Consider the following 14999-nt stretch of genomic DNA (forward strand, 5'->3'; position numbering starts at 1 on the left):
CTAGATGGTTGGTGGTGTTTCGGTGCTTCGCTGCCTTTTTGCTTTGTACGAGTATTTAGCGTTCTTTCGATTCAGTCTTCTGCTTCATATGTTCATAAACTCGACAAATTAATGGCACTTCTTCACTCAGATACGAACTACAGATCCTCCTTCGCCTCCCACTGATCCAACCACCCGCCAACAAAGTCCACAATCTCCCTCTGCACCCTCTGAATCACTGCTGGCGGTCTCTCCCCACTCTCAACCTGCTCCACACTCAGCCCATTCTGGTCCCAATGATGCACTGCCCCCCGAATCCCATCCCACACATCATCCGCATCAACATCAACAAGGATAAACGGTTCTTCACGCGTCGACTTCCTCCCCGGCAGACCCTCTGCATGCGGGGTCGCATCACGCCACGGATCCGCCGTGCCCCCGAGTATAGCTACTCTGGGGTACGAGAAGTTGAATCCACCGTGCTTATTCACCTGCTCGACATCGGGGGGTGAGTCGATGCCGAAGTCGGAACTGCAGAAGCTGGAGCTATACTCGATGTCTATGAGGCGGGAAATCAGGGGCCGGATGGACGAGGGAACTGTGGAGCCTGGCATGAAGTAGCCCCATTCTGTGCACACTTGGTAGTTCCAGCTTGTCGTGGAGGTTTGGGGGAGCGTGCTTTTCCTGCCACTTCTGCTGCTGCTGCTGCTGCTGGATTCCGTCTCTGGGGCTGAGCCATTGAGGTATCCGATGTTGTTGCGGAGGGCAGCTAGGAGGGTCTTATTCGAGGAATCGTACCCTGCTGCGTCCACAAGACTGGGCAGAAGACCCGTGGCGTTGTTTGGCCGGTAAAGAGGGTGCGGCGAGGTGATATTATCGCAATAAGCCCTGAATCCGTACGAGCCCTCGGCCGGGTCCCAGTTCCGAGACTGGAACAAGCCCAGCGGGCTCGACAGGGTAGACACGAAGTCGGTGTTGTTGATTGGCGGCGAGACGCCGTATGCTGCCTGGATCTGCGCGTGCAGGGTATGGTTGTCTGGGTGATCGATGAGAATGCGGTCAACCAGATCCGTGATTGTCTGGACGGTGTCGATGCAGTCGGCAGGCCCGTAGTTGCGGATGGGCTCGTAGTAGTTCCAGTAGTCGATGATTGCGGCCGTGACGCCGGACGAGGATACAGCGCCCCAGAAGACCTCTGGGTAGACTTTTCGCATGAAGGCGACCTGGGCGCCGGCGTAGGAGCCCCCGTAGGCGATCCATGGGGTTGTGGACGCTGTTAGGTCTTGGTCTTCCAGTCCTGGGAAGACGACATTCGACGCGAAGTATGCGTAGTCGGCGAGGGACTGCTCTGTCGATAGAAACCGGAGATTATCTGCTGTAACATCCTTGAATGGATAGCTTGTTCCGTAGTAGCGGTGTTCGAGGATGACGCCTAGCCCGTGGTAGGCCTCTGCGAGCTGGGTGACGATTCCCTGTGATAGGAATGGAAACCGGTCTTCACCGTCTGTTTCACCCGCGGCGATTACGAATACCGGCCCTCCAGGCTGGTAGTGACTGTCGTCGAACCAGTAGCGGAGGTTGAACGAGGCATTGCTATGGGGCTCGTAGCGGGTCTCGTTGTGGAAGTGGTCTATCGGGGCAGAGAAGTTGTACGCTTTGTATTCCAGTGCCTGGGCTAGACACGCAGCTAATGAAAGCAACCACACCGAACGCATCGTGAGGGTGAATGGTGAATACAGAGGTGAGAGAGGTTGGAGAGGGGGAGGCAGTGAGCAACAATCGGCTTATTATGGCGACGATCCCCTGCAAAGCTTAGTCTCGATCCAGTAAGCGATCGGCGGGGCGATACTGAAGTTACATCGCTTGTTGTACAGGGAACAATACTGTTGTCTGTGCTCCGATAGTATTGCAGTATTTATGTCTGAATTAGGGCTATCCAGGTATCCAGGTATCCCGGCATGACAGTGTCCCGCGCACTGCGACCTCCAAGTAGCGAACAGGTTATCCAACTCAGCAAACAAGTCTCTAATCTGCTGAATAAATACTTCAAACCAAATACTGTCTTCGATCACGACTATCTTACAAAGCCAGAATTCTCTCCGCCGCAGTCTCCGCCACGGTCGCAATATAAGACGAGGGGTTGGTGCTGACCATCCCAGGGAAGATGCTCGCATCCACCACAAACAGGTTCTCCATACCATACACCTTGGTGTCGAGATCAACGACAGCAGATCCGCCGTCGCGGCCGTCGTCAGAGCCCATCTTGCACGATCCTATATTCAATGTTAGCATTGTTGACAACCAAGAAGGTGTGCTAGCATACCCATCCAGTGGTTGCTACCGCGCCCCGTTGAAGGAAGGCTGTTCACGAAATCGGTGATAGTGACGTTCTTGGTCGGGAAGGCCCAGGTCAAGCCGGTGACATTGCTCAAAGAGTCACGCAAACGCTCCAGGCCCTGGATCACGGCGTCGGTGTCGTTGTCATCCTGCAGCCAGGGGAGCGTGCTGACAACAGTGTTGAGCCCGCTGTTGATTGTGAGCTTGCCCCGGGAGGTCTGGCCGCGGCCGACGTATTGGGTAATGGACATTGTGTGGCCGTCTGCGATGTCGTGGCTGCCCTCGACACGGGCTTGGTATTGCAGCTGGCGGGTTACGCCGTCGGGGCCGGTGACCTGGTCGAAGAAGCTGGATGGTATTAGTTTCGTTAAAGATGATTGTTAGGGATAGATGCATACACAGGGTTGACGTTTGGTGCAGCCTGGGCGAGAGGGCCGGTTCGGTCGGCTGTAGATATTAGCATCATTTCACATATTCACATCCGTAGAAGACCATACATAGGTAGCTCTGCATGTCGGCCTCGACAGGGTCGTCCCAGGCGCCGTAGAAGTCGTAGAAGACGATGTCGGGGTGTTGCACGACGACCTCGGTCTGCGCTTATTAGCTGCGTTCGCTGCTATAAGGGATAGACATACGTTAGGGTGATCCATCAAGTTCTCTCCGACGGGCAGGTTGATCCATTGAGACTCGGCAATCATGGTGTCTCCGTCGGTCTTGGAGTTGTTGACGACGCTGAGCTGGTCCTCGGGTCCAATTCCACCTGTCTCGTTAGCATCTCGTCAAGTTTATGGGACACCACATGGGAGAATGGATGGGACATACTTCTGAACAGAATCTTGGGAGTGCCAAATGCTCCAGCGCTCAGAATGACCTTGCCACCAGTTGTCAGGTTCAGAGTGCCCTCATAGCCCCCGTCAAGGAACGGCTCAAGCTCGACACCAGTGACAGTGCCCTGGTCTCTGACGACCCTGCGCACAGTCGTGTTGATCCACATGTCGAAGTTGTTGCGCTCATTCGCGTTCACCAGGTACGTCGCCATGGGCCCATTGCGCTGGCCATTGCTGAACATGTACGGACTGTATCCCACACTGCGATACTTCGCCTCCGGGGCATCGTTGAAGCTAGTCATCTCCCACCCGTTGGCTGTCAGCCCGTTCATGATCACACTGGGACCCTCCTGCAGATACAGCTTTGAGTCCGTGCTGGGGGTGATCGTGCCAGGGATGCGGTTAAACACCTTGTCCACATTGCCCGAGACATCGCTGTACTTCCATCCTTCAGGGAAGTTCTCGTCAAAGTCCTTCGAGTACGGCTTCCACCACAGCCCTGAGTTGACAGCAGTGCCACCACCAACAAGACATCCAGCCATCTGATCGTTGTCCGGACACGCAATGCCTGCACTGTCCACCCAGATCTGGTTACACAGACCAGGCACATCAAACCGCGTCAGCTCAGTCCCATTCAACCAGTCCGGCTTCATATCGCCTCCCCAGAGCCCAATACTCGGCGGGCCCTTCTCAATAAGCAGCGTCTTCGCACCAGTCTCACTCAGACGATCCGCAAGAACCATCCCAGCAGGACCCGATCCAACAACGATGTACTCATAGCTCGAGCCAGACGGAACAGGCGTACCAACAACATCACCCCCTCCACCTCCACCACCACTCCCATCACAATCCCCAGTAACCTTCTCCGTAGCCAGTGCCGCCCAAGTCTCATACTCACTCGACGCGGCATTCTCATCCAGCGCTGCGCCCCAAATCCCCTGTCCCTCATGCTGCACAACGCTCAGATCATCCGGACAGGCCCCATCAGTCGGACTCTCCTGCCCCTGCGCCCAGCCCATAATCAGCCGTCCACTCGACGTCGTCGCATTGCCCGTTACACCGTCATGGTCCCACGCAAGACACCCCTCGCATCGGAACAGCACGGTGAAGCCGTCATCTGCCACGGTCGATGAGATCTGCGTTAGTGTTGCCTCGCCCGCGTATACCTCTGGCAGCGCGTAGCCCGAGCTGAAGCGGAAGGAGGTCAGGACTTTGTCGTCCTGTGGGTAGGCGAGCAGAAGCAGGTTTCCGTTCATAGAGGGGCCGAAGGAGAAACCGCACCAGCCGGTTGCGCCGGTTGTGGCCGAGGAGCTGCAGGACTGTTACCATGTTAGCGAAGACTATTCGATTATCATTGGTAAGTAAAGCAGGGACGGGGGGAGGGGGGAGGGTACAATGTATCCAATAAACTCCGTCGCATCGTTGGTCAGGGCGTCTTCGGGTAGGGCGACACCGAATGTCAGCCCCGCGGCGGAGGAGGATTCCTCTACGGTCCAGGTGTCGAAGATGATACCGGTGTCTGGGTCGGTATATTTCTCTGGCGTGGTCGATTGGGCGAGGCATGGTTGGAGGACTGCATTGTTAGCTTAACCCTGGGTATAGTGTGGTAGGGCTGACATACAACTACCCGCGGCCACCAGGGCAGCGAATGAACGAAAGAACGAATACATAGTGAAAGGAACGAAGGAGCGGATCAAAAGCAGGGGTAGGTAGAAAAGAACGAATGGTCGTCACCAGGACGAACCGTGCTGCTGAACTCGAACTGCCAGTGAACGGTTTGACCAAGGAAGAGTCAGGCCGGGCGATGCCCTACTTTATACACCCGTTCCCACTCTGGCCAGTTTGTTCTGCAACGAATAACAGCAGCCGGAATCAGCACTCAATCCTGAACAGCCCGGACCAGGAACGGTAAAGGCAACGATCAACAGGTCGATATTAAAATATTAACCAGGATACAGACCAAGAGCCGGAGCCAAGGAGGTGCACCGCGAACATGCGACGCCCAGCAGGGCTTGGCGTCTTGGGAAGGTCTCATGTTGACAGGGGTAATTAGCCGTTTAGTCCGTGTCTATTCAGTTCTAACGGATGGAGAATCTAATCTAGAATCCCGGCTATAATTTGCAAGCTGCAAAGGCTTGTCTCTATGCGAAACGGTGATAGGGGCAGTTCGGTCCGCTTGTCCGCGTCGATCGTTTTCAGGTAAATTATCGTCCGCGAATGACCGGCGCTTGATTACGGATGGATCTTGTCTGGGTACAGATTGATTAGCTGCGGTCTCGAACTGGGTCTCTACGGTGGGACTGGAATATTATAAGGGAGAACTGGAAGTCTTGAAATATTTAAAATATGCAACTGGGTGAGGAATCAGGATCGGAACGCGTTTCATTATGTACAAATCAACGATGCCATGCTATGCTTGAGAATAAATAGTAGATGGTAAACAATATGCCACGGTAGAAAATGTCAACACGTCGTAATTTACATTCGACAGTGGGGAATATCCAACAGATTCATCCTGTCGATTGCGGTGGTTTATGGTGTTTGAGGTGTTTGAGGTGGATTAGGCGAAGGTATAAGTGGGTTCGGATGTCGGTGAGTTCGGAAAGGAAATAGAGGATTAAAGTAGGTGGGTTGATGGATTATAAGTGACGCTTATCTTTCGGTTTGTCGCTGGGCTTTTCATATTGATACCGGCGGTGGTTGTCGGCAATCCACCACTCCGTCATGTGTGCGGCATCGCGCGCCCAGCGGACAACGTCGGGCTCACCTCGGTCTGGTCGGGGATGACTGGGCGAGATGGTGACCGGAGGCGGTGGTGGAGGGGGAGGAGGTCCATGACCGTCGCCCGGACGGTGGTGAGGATGGTGTGGAGGAGGAGGTGGTGGTGGTGGTGGTGGCGGTGGGTGAGGGAATGCAAAAGCATCGCGCTCGTCTAGATCGTCGTCTCCGTCTTCGTCTTCATGCTTATGTTTCTTCTTTTTATCATCACCGTACTCATGCCACAGCGCGTCCATTAGGTCGTAAAAGCTAAAGCTGGTGATGGGATTTTCTTCCTGCGGATCGCGCTCAACGTCGGTGAATCGCCACTCGACATCGTCAATGAGCGGGATTACAATCCGCCACGCGGGTCTGTTGGCGGAGCGGACTGCGAGCCACGACCCGCCGGTGTTCATCACGCTGAATTGCCAGTCTTGCATGCCGTTGGCCTCCTGGTACAGCGGGCGGATGAGCGACTGCCCTTCGTAGAGGCCGCGGATATCCTTGGCAGCATTGGTGCCGTTTGCACTGAGCGAGTTGGACTCGATCAGGAGATCGATGATGGTCGGGACGATTTGCAGCGAGATGACCGGATCTTTGACCTCGACCGCAGGGAGTTGAGGGTGTGCGAGGACGATGGGGACGTGGAAACTACCGACGTGCGGGTTGCTGTATGGGGTGATTCCGCCGTCATTGGGAAGAGAGAGGCCGCTGCATGTAGGTTAGCATACGTGTCAGATCATAGAAATGGAAAGTGAAACTTACTGGTCACCAGCCATGACGACCAAGGTCTCATTGCGAACGCCTTTCTCTTCCAGGATGTCCAGGATCTCGGCAATCCACCGGTCGCCAAACCCGATCGTGTTCAAGTACCGGTTCATGTCGTTGTTCTTCCCCTTGAATGACGGGCCCATGATATTCTCGTACGCATCGTTGGGCATACCCCACGGGTGATGCGTCGTCCCAGTTAGATGCGTTAGGAAAACACGGTTGTTCTTCTCCTTCGCCTCGTCAAACGCGTCACGGATGTACTCTCGCAGCTCCGTATCCGGATATCCGTAGTAGTTGACCTCCTTGTGTTTCAGAGGATAATGCTTCGCGGAAGGCTTCTCGATGCGCTCCCTAGTGTAAATATCGTCGAAGCCCAGCATGGGGGTTAATCTGTTCTGATGATCGTAAGTGTCCGTGACGGATTGCATCCAGATTGACTGCCACGGCCATGAGCGATAGTCGGTCGCATTGCTCGAGACATCCTTCTGCGCGCTGAGGGCGCCGACTACGTGCGGCATGCAGGGGTTGTAGAGATGGTATTTCCATTCCTTATTGAAGTCGGCCACGAGCGGCGAGATCCCGCACACCGTTCCGGCCACACTCTTGATGGTATACGTTCCCGTGGTGAAACCGTTTCTCGCACTGATTCCACCGTACTTCTTTCGTGGTCCCTCACGGTACTGGTCGAACCCAGAATCGAAGCCAGTCAGATACTCGGCGGTGCGCGTGAGATTGGCCACGGTCTTGACGGCGCTCTCGGGCATTTCTTTGCCGTTGAAGGAGTCCTTGATCTTCTCATGGATAAAAGAGCCATTGCGAAGAGGGAAAACGTCCCCCCTGGTACTCTCCAACTTTAGCAGGATAATGTGTTTGATATTCACGCCGCCGCTGGCCAAAACATCCTTGAGTTCGTCCAGCACCGGCGCCTGGAGGTTTGAAATATGCAGCGGATCTTTCGACGCCATATAATGCGGGCTATCATAATGCCAATCCTCGAACCCAGGAAGTCTGTCTTCTGGCATCCAGTCAAATTTAGGCGGGTCAGTGAGCGCGGTCTTGCCTTCCAGCCAGGAGTAGTCGGGGATAAATCCGGCTTGCTGTCCCAGTGTCGGCCGGTTCATTCCAGCGAACGGCGTCAAGGGCAGCGCCCCGGAGAGAAAGATAAATGAGGGATACGAGGGTCGGAAACAGCGAAGAATGACGAAGGAGACAAACGGCAACCAAACCAGCAACCGCTTTCCAAGAGTGATCCGTTGCTGCTGCGTCGGGCGCCTCGGGGCAGTATAACTGCTGCTGGTCCCGCTGGTACTGCCATTGTTCAACAGAGCAGCTCCCTCCTCGTCATCGCTCTTGTATTCATTGTAATCCTCGACCGCGATCTGCTCGTAGATCTCAGGGTCGGGCAGAGGCTGCTCGCTCCGCAATCGGACGTGTCGAATACGAGAGCCCACGTGTCTAGAGAAGAAATTGTATACCGGTCTAAACAGAATCCTGAACGGTTCAGCGAGAATGTGCAGAATCCCGCCGACGAGTCGGTGGACGTAGGGGGCGAGGAACCAGGCGACGACGGTCATGATCGCCTCGACGATCAGAAAGCCAGTCAGGCCGGTTAGCAATGTTCTGATGGCAGCGGCATCGCGGTGGAAGGTCTTGGCTTGTCGCCAGTTGATTTCGGCGCCGGCTGTGACGTAGAACGAAATGTTGGCGGAGGCCATTCCAGACATTACCAGACTATTAAAAACGAAAAAAAAAAAAAAAAACGTCAGCACTGTTTCAAAATTGGACTGAGAAATCTGCAACTCACCTGAACGGAATGACGACCAGCGCCGCGAGGGCGTCCAGCCACCGCCATGGGAACTTTTGCGTGAGATTGCGGACGAGGATTGTGCACGCGACATCTTGGGTGAAGAAAGTGATGCCCCAGAGGAAGAACTTTTCGGGAGGAAGGGAGTGTAAATGGGCATAGAGGTGGAGGTTTTTGGCGGAGAAGAGAGCGAAGAAGGCGAGAGTAAAGAAGAATCGTCGCGTCCAGTCCCAGAATACGTCAAAGAACGCGGCAGGCGACGACCGCATACGGCTCCAGATGGAGGTGCATTGGCGGTAGAGCTTGAAGTTCTGTACGGTTTTCATCGTGGTCGTCGTCGCACGGCCGGATCAGCGAGGCCGGCACATACTCGAGTGGCGAGAGATTAAGAGATGGAGGGCTAAGAATGAGGGAGAGAGGAGGGAGGAAAAGACAGAAAAAAGAGGTGTCAGCGATGGAGGAGTGAAAAGAGCGAAGTTGGACGGTGAACACAGTAAGTCTCCACAAAGGAGGCGCATCGGATTAGCGTGCTAACGTGGAGTTGCCCGACGACGACCAACGGCAGAGAAGCCTGTTTGAGCATTTGGCCCCAATGACGGCGAGTTAGCTAAGCCAGCTTCTTACTAAGGCGTGAATTGCCCCAGTGAACTGCAGTGACTGGACCCTGGTGCCAAGTCCGTGATTGGCGACCGCGTGTCGTCTGGGTCCAGCAGAAGCAGGGCAAATGTACAATCGTGGGACAGGTGACAGGGAACACAGGGGCGTGCAACCCAAACTCCCAAACTACACATCATGCAACGAGAGGCTACGACGGTGCTGCTACCAAACCCCTTCCCCAGGCGAGGTACTGAGGTTCTCGCCAGGGGAGATGATTCATGGGCAGGTGACCACTTTCTATTTCGAGCAAAGTCGGGCCAATCCCGATTTGGACCCCGGCGGGGGTCCTGCCACCGTCTGCACCAATCAGTGCCCGCCAAATCTCAGCCTCGATGGCGGGAACAGCGTCCCATTGGTGCCATTGGCTGACGGGTCATTGCGGCTGTTTCGCCCTCTCGATCCCTTTTTTTTCCCTTTTTTCCCTGGGCCTTCCCTGCCTTTGAGATCTCGCCATCTCGCCATTTCCCCCCGAATCCGCGCCATAGCACAGCCTCCTCCTCTGCCAATATAAAAGGCTTATGCCATGGCTGACGGCCGATCGCGCCAGTTGTTGGAGTTTAGTGTCTTGGTGCGGGAAAGATGTAGCAGATCGTGATGTCAGAATGGTGATGCCTGAAGGATTGGACCAGAACGGCGAGTCCGGATGCCCTGATGATGAAGTCACAACAGGAACTGAGACCGGCCAGTCTGGTCGCTCTGGTCAGTGGCTCTGGTTAGTCATTGAAATTTGCGGGTCCACTGGTGCAGCAAACTGTTTCGGCCAAGACGCCCAGAAAACGAGACATGAAGCTTCCATTGCTTGACTGCGGAGATTTACTCTGGACAACGGGGCGACGTTTGTTCGCCGAAAGAAGCTTGTTCCCTCGAGGCTTGACTGCTGCGTTCATTCCTGTCGTCATCACGGCGGTTGTCACTCCTACTCAGCCAGCCAGCTCACAATTGAAGCCTGCGAAGGAACTCAGGAGCCTGCGACCGACAGAATCTTCACGAACCCACATGTTTCACAAATCACTGTTGCCCTATCCATAAGGCTAGCCTTCAGATGGTCGGATCAACCCTGATTATACGAGGAACTAGTATTATTTAGTTTAGTCTAGCTACTATTTGTGATAAAATTAGGCTGCCACCAAACAGCCCAAACATGCTGAAGCCCGAACAGGAAGGCCTTGCCCCTAGCGCCGCCGCACTGCCCTGGACCCCTGAAGATAATATCCTCCCGCTGCCACTGCCACGCTGAGTCCCAGCAACAGCGTCGACTTGCTCACTGGCCACACCTCCTCGATGTGTCCTATCCGCGTCTCCTTCTGCCCTACCAGCTGGGCCGCCCCGTCGCCCTCTACCTCGTAGTCCGCCCACTGCACCCGCGACAGCCCCCGCTGGTACTCGACCACCGTGCCGGGCCAGTTGTTTGTGATCCGGTTGTGCTCGTTCTTGTACCAGCTGGTGCAGCTGGGATCGGCAAAGCTGCTCTTGGCCAAGCGGGCTTGGATTGCGTGGTCAAAGGCTCGCACAACGTCAGTTCGCGGTTGGATGGCGACTGACCCGCCCGTCTCTTTGGCCCGCACGATCGGGTCGATCAGCGCGGCCAGGTAACGGCTCTGCGCCTCAATCATGAGGATGATTGAGTTGTGTCCTATGTTTGTTCAGAGTCAGACATGTTTCGGGGCTGTGGGCTCAATCCTTCTAGAAACTTACCGAGATTAGTGTTTGGCCCGTACAGCAGTCCAAAGTTTGGCATGTCCTCCACTGTCACACCATAGTAGGCTGTTGCACCTCCATTCCAAACGTCTGCCAGGTCCCGGCCGCCTGCGCCGTACACCTTGATGGGGTGCAGGAATTCCACTGTTCGGAACCCTGTTGCGTACACGATCAGGTCGTACTCGGTGTGCTCGCCGTCAGCGGTCTCAATGCCTGTCTCGGTGATTTTCGAGATCGCGTTCGTTTGCAAACTAACATGTCCCTTGTTCAACGCAGGGTAGTAGTCGTCTGACGAGAGGACGCGGCGACATCCCGGGGGGTATGTGGGCGTTAGCGTCTCCCACATCTCCGGCTTATTGGGGAGACCCTTCTTGATATGGCCGGTCCCCATATCACGCAGCCACCGCGCGAACGTCGAATCGGTCTTGACGATGGCGTCGTGGCTCATCTCGCGGTAGAACATCATGAAAGAGCGCTTGCATTGCCGCACGAACGGGATCGATAGAAACGCCCTCTGGACGACGCTCACGCTCGAGTCATCACGTCCGATAATCCATTGAGGGTTCCGCTGGAAGACGGTCAGATGAGACACCGTCTTTGCCATCTCTGGCACGATTTGGACGGCCGTTGCACCTGTTTGGTCTTAGCATTGGCCCAGACAGGATATATGGATACTATACATACCGTTCCCAATAACAGCAACCCTCTTCCCCTTGAAGTCATACGTCCAGTCCCATCGCGCCGAATGCATACTCTTCCCCTTAAACTCGTCCCGCCCAGGGATATCCGGCCAGAAGGGCTGGTTCAGCTGTCCAACTCCTGGAATCAGCACGTTTGCCGAAAGCACATATCCGCTCTGGTACTCGCTGTCCTTTTCGCCCGACACGCGGACCTGAATCTTCCACTGGCGCGTCTTCTCGTCCCAGCGCGCTTCGTCAACCGCCGAGTTGAATCGGATGTATGGGTACAGGCCGTATTTGCTTGCGACGCCGGTGAGGTAGTGCAGCATTTCCTCTTGGCCTGGGTACTCGCGCGACCAGTTGGAGCGCTGCTCGAAGGAGTAGCTGTATAAGGCGCTCCAGACTACACTTGTTCAGCATACATTCATAGACATCCATAGACAAGAGTAGGCTTCTTGGGTGGAAGGAAACGTACCATCGCATGCGCACCCCGGATACTTGTTATCGTGCCATGTTCCGCCGACAGAACTCCCCTTCTCGAGAATAACAAAGTTGCGGTGATTGCGACGGAGGAGGTCGATGGCCATGCACATTCCTGGGCGCGTTAGCCATTAGCCAACGACTCCAACTACTCCAACATCGATCTCGAAATGGGGTCAACAAACCAGAAATGCCAGCGCCAATAATCGCAACCGTGGACTCGGTATAGTCCTGGTTCCCGACCGGGTCGTTGGAGCTCCCCATGATCGGTGTATTTCGCCGGCTTAGTCGACACACTTAATCTACAAATGAAAGCTAGGGTGATAATAAATAGGTGAAGGAGCGAAGTCCGATCGATCGAAAAGCGAGACGGCGCGTCTGGTCGGTCAACTATCCAGGGGTCCTTCGCTTCCCCGCAGAAGGTCGCGGTGGACCTCGGCCTCGGCGGGCTTGGCACAGCAATAAGTATACGGACGGTATCTCTCGGTCTAGAGGTTGCAAGCGGAGATCATGGCATTTTTTTTAGGTATTTAAATAGTGTATTCCCTCTAATAATACTTCTAACTTGCTAAGCTGTGTCTTCATTCTGCGAGTTATGGCGGTTATCGACTGCCAGGTAATCCTCTAGCATCTGAATGCCAGCTTCAACACATTCACCATGTGATGCATAACGAACTTCAGTTTTTGGACCTGCTTGCGAGGTGCCGAATTGCAAAGAGGATATCTTGGGTATCCCAGGCACTCGGTATTCTGTCCGTATCGCCTCGCCCTGTCGCCCACCTAAAGATCATCCAGCCTCGGCAATAGGCGTGCTCGATAGTGGCATTAGATACTCGCTGGGGGTCGATAATGATATTTTAATCAATGTTTATTGTCCCGATATATACTCGGTACAGTCTATATGTACTTTTTATTAGTCCGGGGTTTAAATTGTTGTCTTCCGAAACATGGACGGAGTTCGTGGCGAAATATATACTTCGGTTCGTCCCGCTGGTATCAAAACTGAACATCAATAACAGTGACTGCGTCCAAGGTTAATCCAGTCAACCAGTATCACATAACCTGCAAATAATTAATTTCATGCATCCCCTCGCAAAAACAGATCAGGCGACCGTCACATCTCAAGCCCGCAGCCTGACAAAATGCAGCAGTGTAACCTCGCAAGGTTCCCCGCACCCGCAGCTGTCTGAGCTCAAGCAAGCTGGACTAATCGCCTAGCATCGCCTCATTTGCCAAATTGTCTGCGACTACTGCCGGTGCTCGAGCCTCGAGAATCAAGACAACTGTCTGTGTGGCGCCCGGACAAATGCGCTTGGTCCGTCGACTAGTTCTACCAATTTTGAATAGTACAGTTGTTGGAGTGGACGTTCGTTGACTTTGCTAACCGAGACACGGAACAAGTCCGCTTTCTGCAGGAGAAGGAGGCGGATCCTGGTCTTCGGGTGGGTCACTAAGGGGTTCTTTGGCTCTTTTGGCTCTTTGTTTTCGAGACGATGGTTCGTTCTGCCGGTTATTATTATTGACAGCAGTGACTGATTTCATTGTTTGTGTCTACTGTCTACTCCGGAGTTTGGTGGCATTGTTTTGTTGAGCACCCGATGTTTTGCCGAGGCGCGGCCGGAGCCTAATGAAAGAAAACATTGTATACAATTTCAGATAACGACAAACACCAAACAACAGAACTATGCTTGACTCTTGAGATACGGAATCCCCGTCAACTTAAACGCCCTCTCCCCTAATACCGGCTCAACAACCGGCTTGAACCGATTATACGGACACTCCTCCCCATCGCGCTTCGCAGCATTCGAACCCGTATGCTTCGCATTTGGCCAATGCGTCGTGCCCAGCCAATTATCAAACGCCGCCTTCTTCCTCCCCAGGTCCTCCTGGGTCGCATCCGCAACAGGCATGTAACAGGTATAGATACAGAACCGCGGGGTTGACCCCTCCGGGCTGAGGTTGTAGTGCGGCGTGCGCGAGTCCCAGAGGAGAAGATCGCCCGGTTCAGCACATACCTTGACCCATTCGCAGTTTCGGTCGGCGAGCCACTTCATACCGTTCTCGGTGAACCCGTACCACTCGGGTGTCCAGGCTGGGATGCGCTCTTCGTCTTTCATGTCGCGGTGGAATTCCTCTGAGAGGAGGTGGGCACCGCGGCAGACGATTAGGCCGCCGTCCGAGGGGCCGTTGGGGAGGAGGTTGACTAGCCCTTGGAGACAGCGGAAGTCAGGTTTCTCTGGGTCTTGGTCTTGGTGTGGCCAGGGTTTGTTTGGGGGGAGGTCGGTGCGGCTGTTGTTGTTAACTATCTAAAGGTGAGGGAAGGTGGATGGAAAACTTACTTGGGAAAGCCAAAGTTGATTGCGTCAAAGGAGACGATGAGATCTTTGTCGTTGTAGACTTTCTCGAATGCAGAGACCACGCCTGGCTCGCTGCGGACGTCCCAGACGAACTTCTCGTGGGCTACGCCGTAGTGCATGCACATGCCTTTCTCGTTGATGAGTGGTAGGCGATCCTTATGGACAGTGCTTTGGTCTTTGCGGTCGAAGCCGAGATTGCTGCTGCTTCTTTAGTTGCATTCAGTATACTAGGACGTGTCAGGAAGTCTTACAAGCCCTCTAGCCAGGAGTACATCTCATCGGCGTACTTGAGTGCCCGCTCCTTCGGAATAGCTCCCTTTACGACGGCAAAGCCATCTCTTGCTAGGTCATCTCGGAAATCTCCAAACGTAGGATCATTTCCGTCCAGGCGCATGCAGACGTTGTCCGGTGGAACAGTAGTAGGCTCGGTGACGGTGGTGGACATGATGGACTGTAAGTGAGCGACAGTTTCAAATGCGCTTGATCAACTGATTACCAGAATGATCGCGTCAGTTTATACTTGCTGTTATAAACTTGTGTAATTATACAATCCATCTTTGCAGACGCCCACTGCCCACAATTCCGTATATCGCCCACTCGGCGGGAAATGTGGAGGAAGGGAAGTGGAGGTGGAGGTGGGCGAAGCCTCAAC

The 14999-nt window shown here is 54.4% G+C and overlaps 5 protein-coding genes across 5 annotated transcripts; all 5 read right to left on the reverse strand.

Moving 5' to 3' along the window:
* Nucleotides 1-9: 9 nt before the first annotated feature.
* ASPVEDRAFT_513142 (putative extracelular serine carboxypeptidase) lies at nt 10-1987 on the reverse strand. The gene has a single exon (XM_040814457.1). The coding sequence runs from the start codon at nt 1692-1694 to the stop codon at nt 138-140; it is 1557 nt and encodes a 518-aa protein (XP_040665171.1). The 5' UTR covers nt 1695-1987; the 3' UTR covers nt 10-137.
* Nucleotides 1816-4813, reverse strand: ASPVEDRAFT_882784 (cellobiose dehydrogenase; the record flags this gene model as incomplete). Its single annotated transcript, XM_040818274.1, has 8 exons — nt 1816-2252; nt 2303-2664; nt 2715-2763; nt 2814-2907; nt 2952-3076; nt 3139-4462; nt 4538-4680; nt 4771-4813. The coding sequence occupies 8 exons, from the start codon at nt 4811-4813 to the stop codon at nt 2059-2061; spliced, it is 2334 nt and encodes a 777-aa protein (XP_040665172.1). The 3' UTR covers nt 1816-2058.
* Nucleotides 4814-5506: 693 nt separating this feature from the next.
* ASPVEDRAFT_60447 (sulfatase domain protein) lies at nt 5507-9285 on the reverse strand. Its single transcript, XM_040815527.1, has 3 exons — nt 8476-9285; nt 6666-8402; nt 5507-6611 (listed from the first exon to the last, which is right to left on the reverse strand). The coding sequence occupies exons 1-3, from the start codon at nt 8799-8801 to the stop codon at nt 5783-5785; spliced, it is 2892 nt and encodes a 963-aa protein (XP_040665173.1). The 5' UTR covers nt 8802-9285; the 3' UTR covers nt 5507-5782.
* Nucleotides 9286-10304: 1019 nt separating this feature from the next.
* ASPVEDRAFT_124841 (flavin-containing monooxygenase) lies at nt 10305-12254 on the reverse strand (the record flags this gene model as incomplete). Its single annotated transcript, XM_040806222.1, has 5 exons — nt 10305-10765; nt 10828-11463; nt 11515-11913; nt 11986-12105; nt 12176-12254. 5 exons carry the CDS (start codon nt 12252-12254, stop codon nt 10305-10307), a joined length of 1695 nt encoding a protein of 564 aa, XP_040665174.1.
* A 1418-nt stretch (nt 12255-13672) lies between these two features.
* On the reverse strand, nt 13673-14792 carry ASPVEDRAFT_123469 (uncharacterized protein; the record flags this gene model as incomplete). Its single annotated transcript, XM_040806084.1, has 3 exons — nt 13673-14279; nt 14330-14545; nt 14599-14792. 3 exons carry the CDS (start codon nt 14790-14792, stop codon nt 13673-13675), a joined length of 1017 nt encoding a protein of 338 aa, XP_040665175.1.
* Between the last annotated feature and the right edge of the window lie 207 nt (nt 14793-14999).

Source organism: Aspergillus versicolor, assembly GCF_001890125.1.
Source record: "Aspergillus versicolor CBS 583.65 unplaced genomic scaffold ASPVEscaffold_2, whole genome shotgun sequence".
Classification (NCBI taxonomy): domain Eukaryota; kingdom Fungi; phylum Ascomycota; class Eurotiomycetes; order Eurotiales; family Aspergillaceae; genus Aspergillus; species Aspergillus versicolor.

Coding starts and splice junctions, on each gene's coding strand:
- ASPVEDRAFT_513142 (XM_040814457.1), bottom strand. CDS start 1,694: ATGCGTTCGGTGTGGTTGCTTTCATTAGCTGCGTGTCTAGCCCAGGCA.
- ASPVEDRAFT_60447 (XM_040815527.1), bottom strand. CDS start 8,801: ATGAAAACCGTACAGAACTTCAAGCTCTACCGCCAATGCACCTCCATC. Junction 8,403..8,475: donor CTGGTCGTCATTCCGTTCAG/GTGAGTTGCAGA, acceptor CGTTTTTAATAG/TCTGGTAATGTCTGGAATGG. Junction 6,612..6,665: donor GTCGTCATGGCTGGTGACCA/GTAAGTTTCACT, acceptor ACCTACATGCAG/CGGCCTCTCTCTTCCCAATG.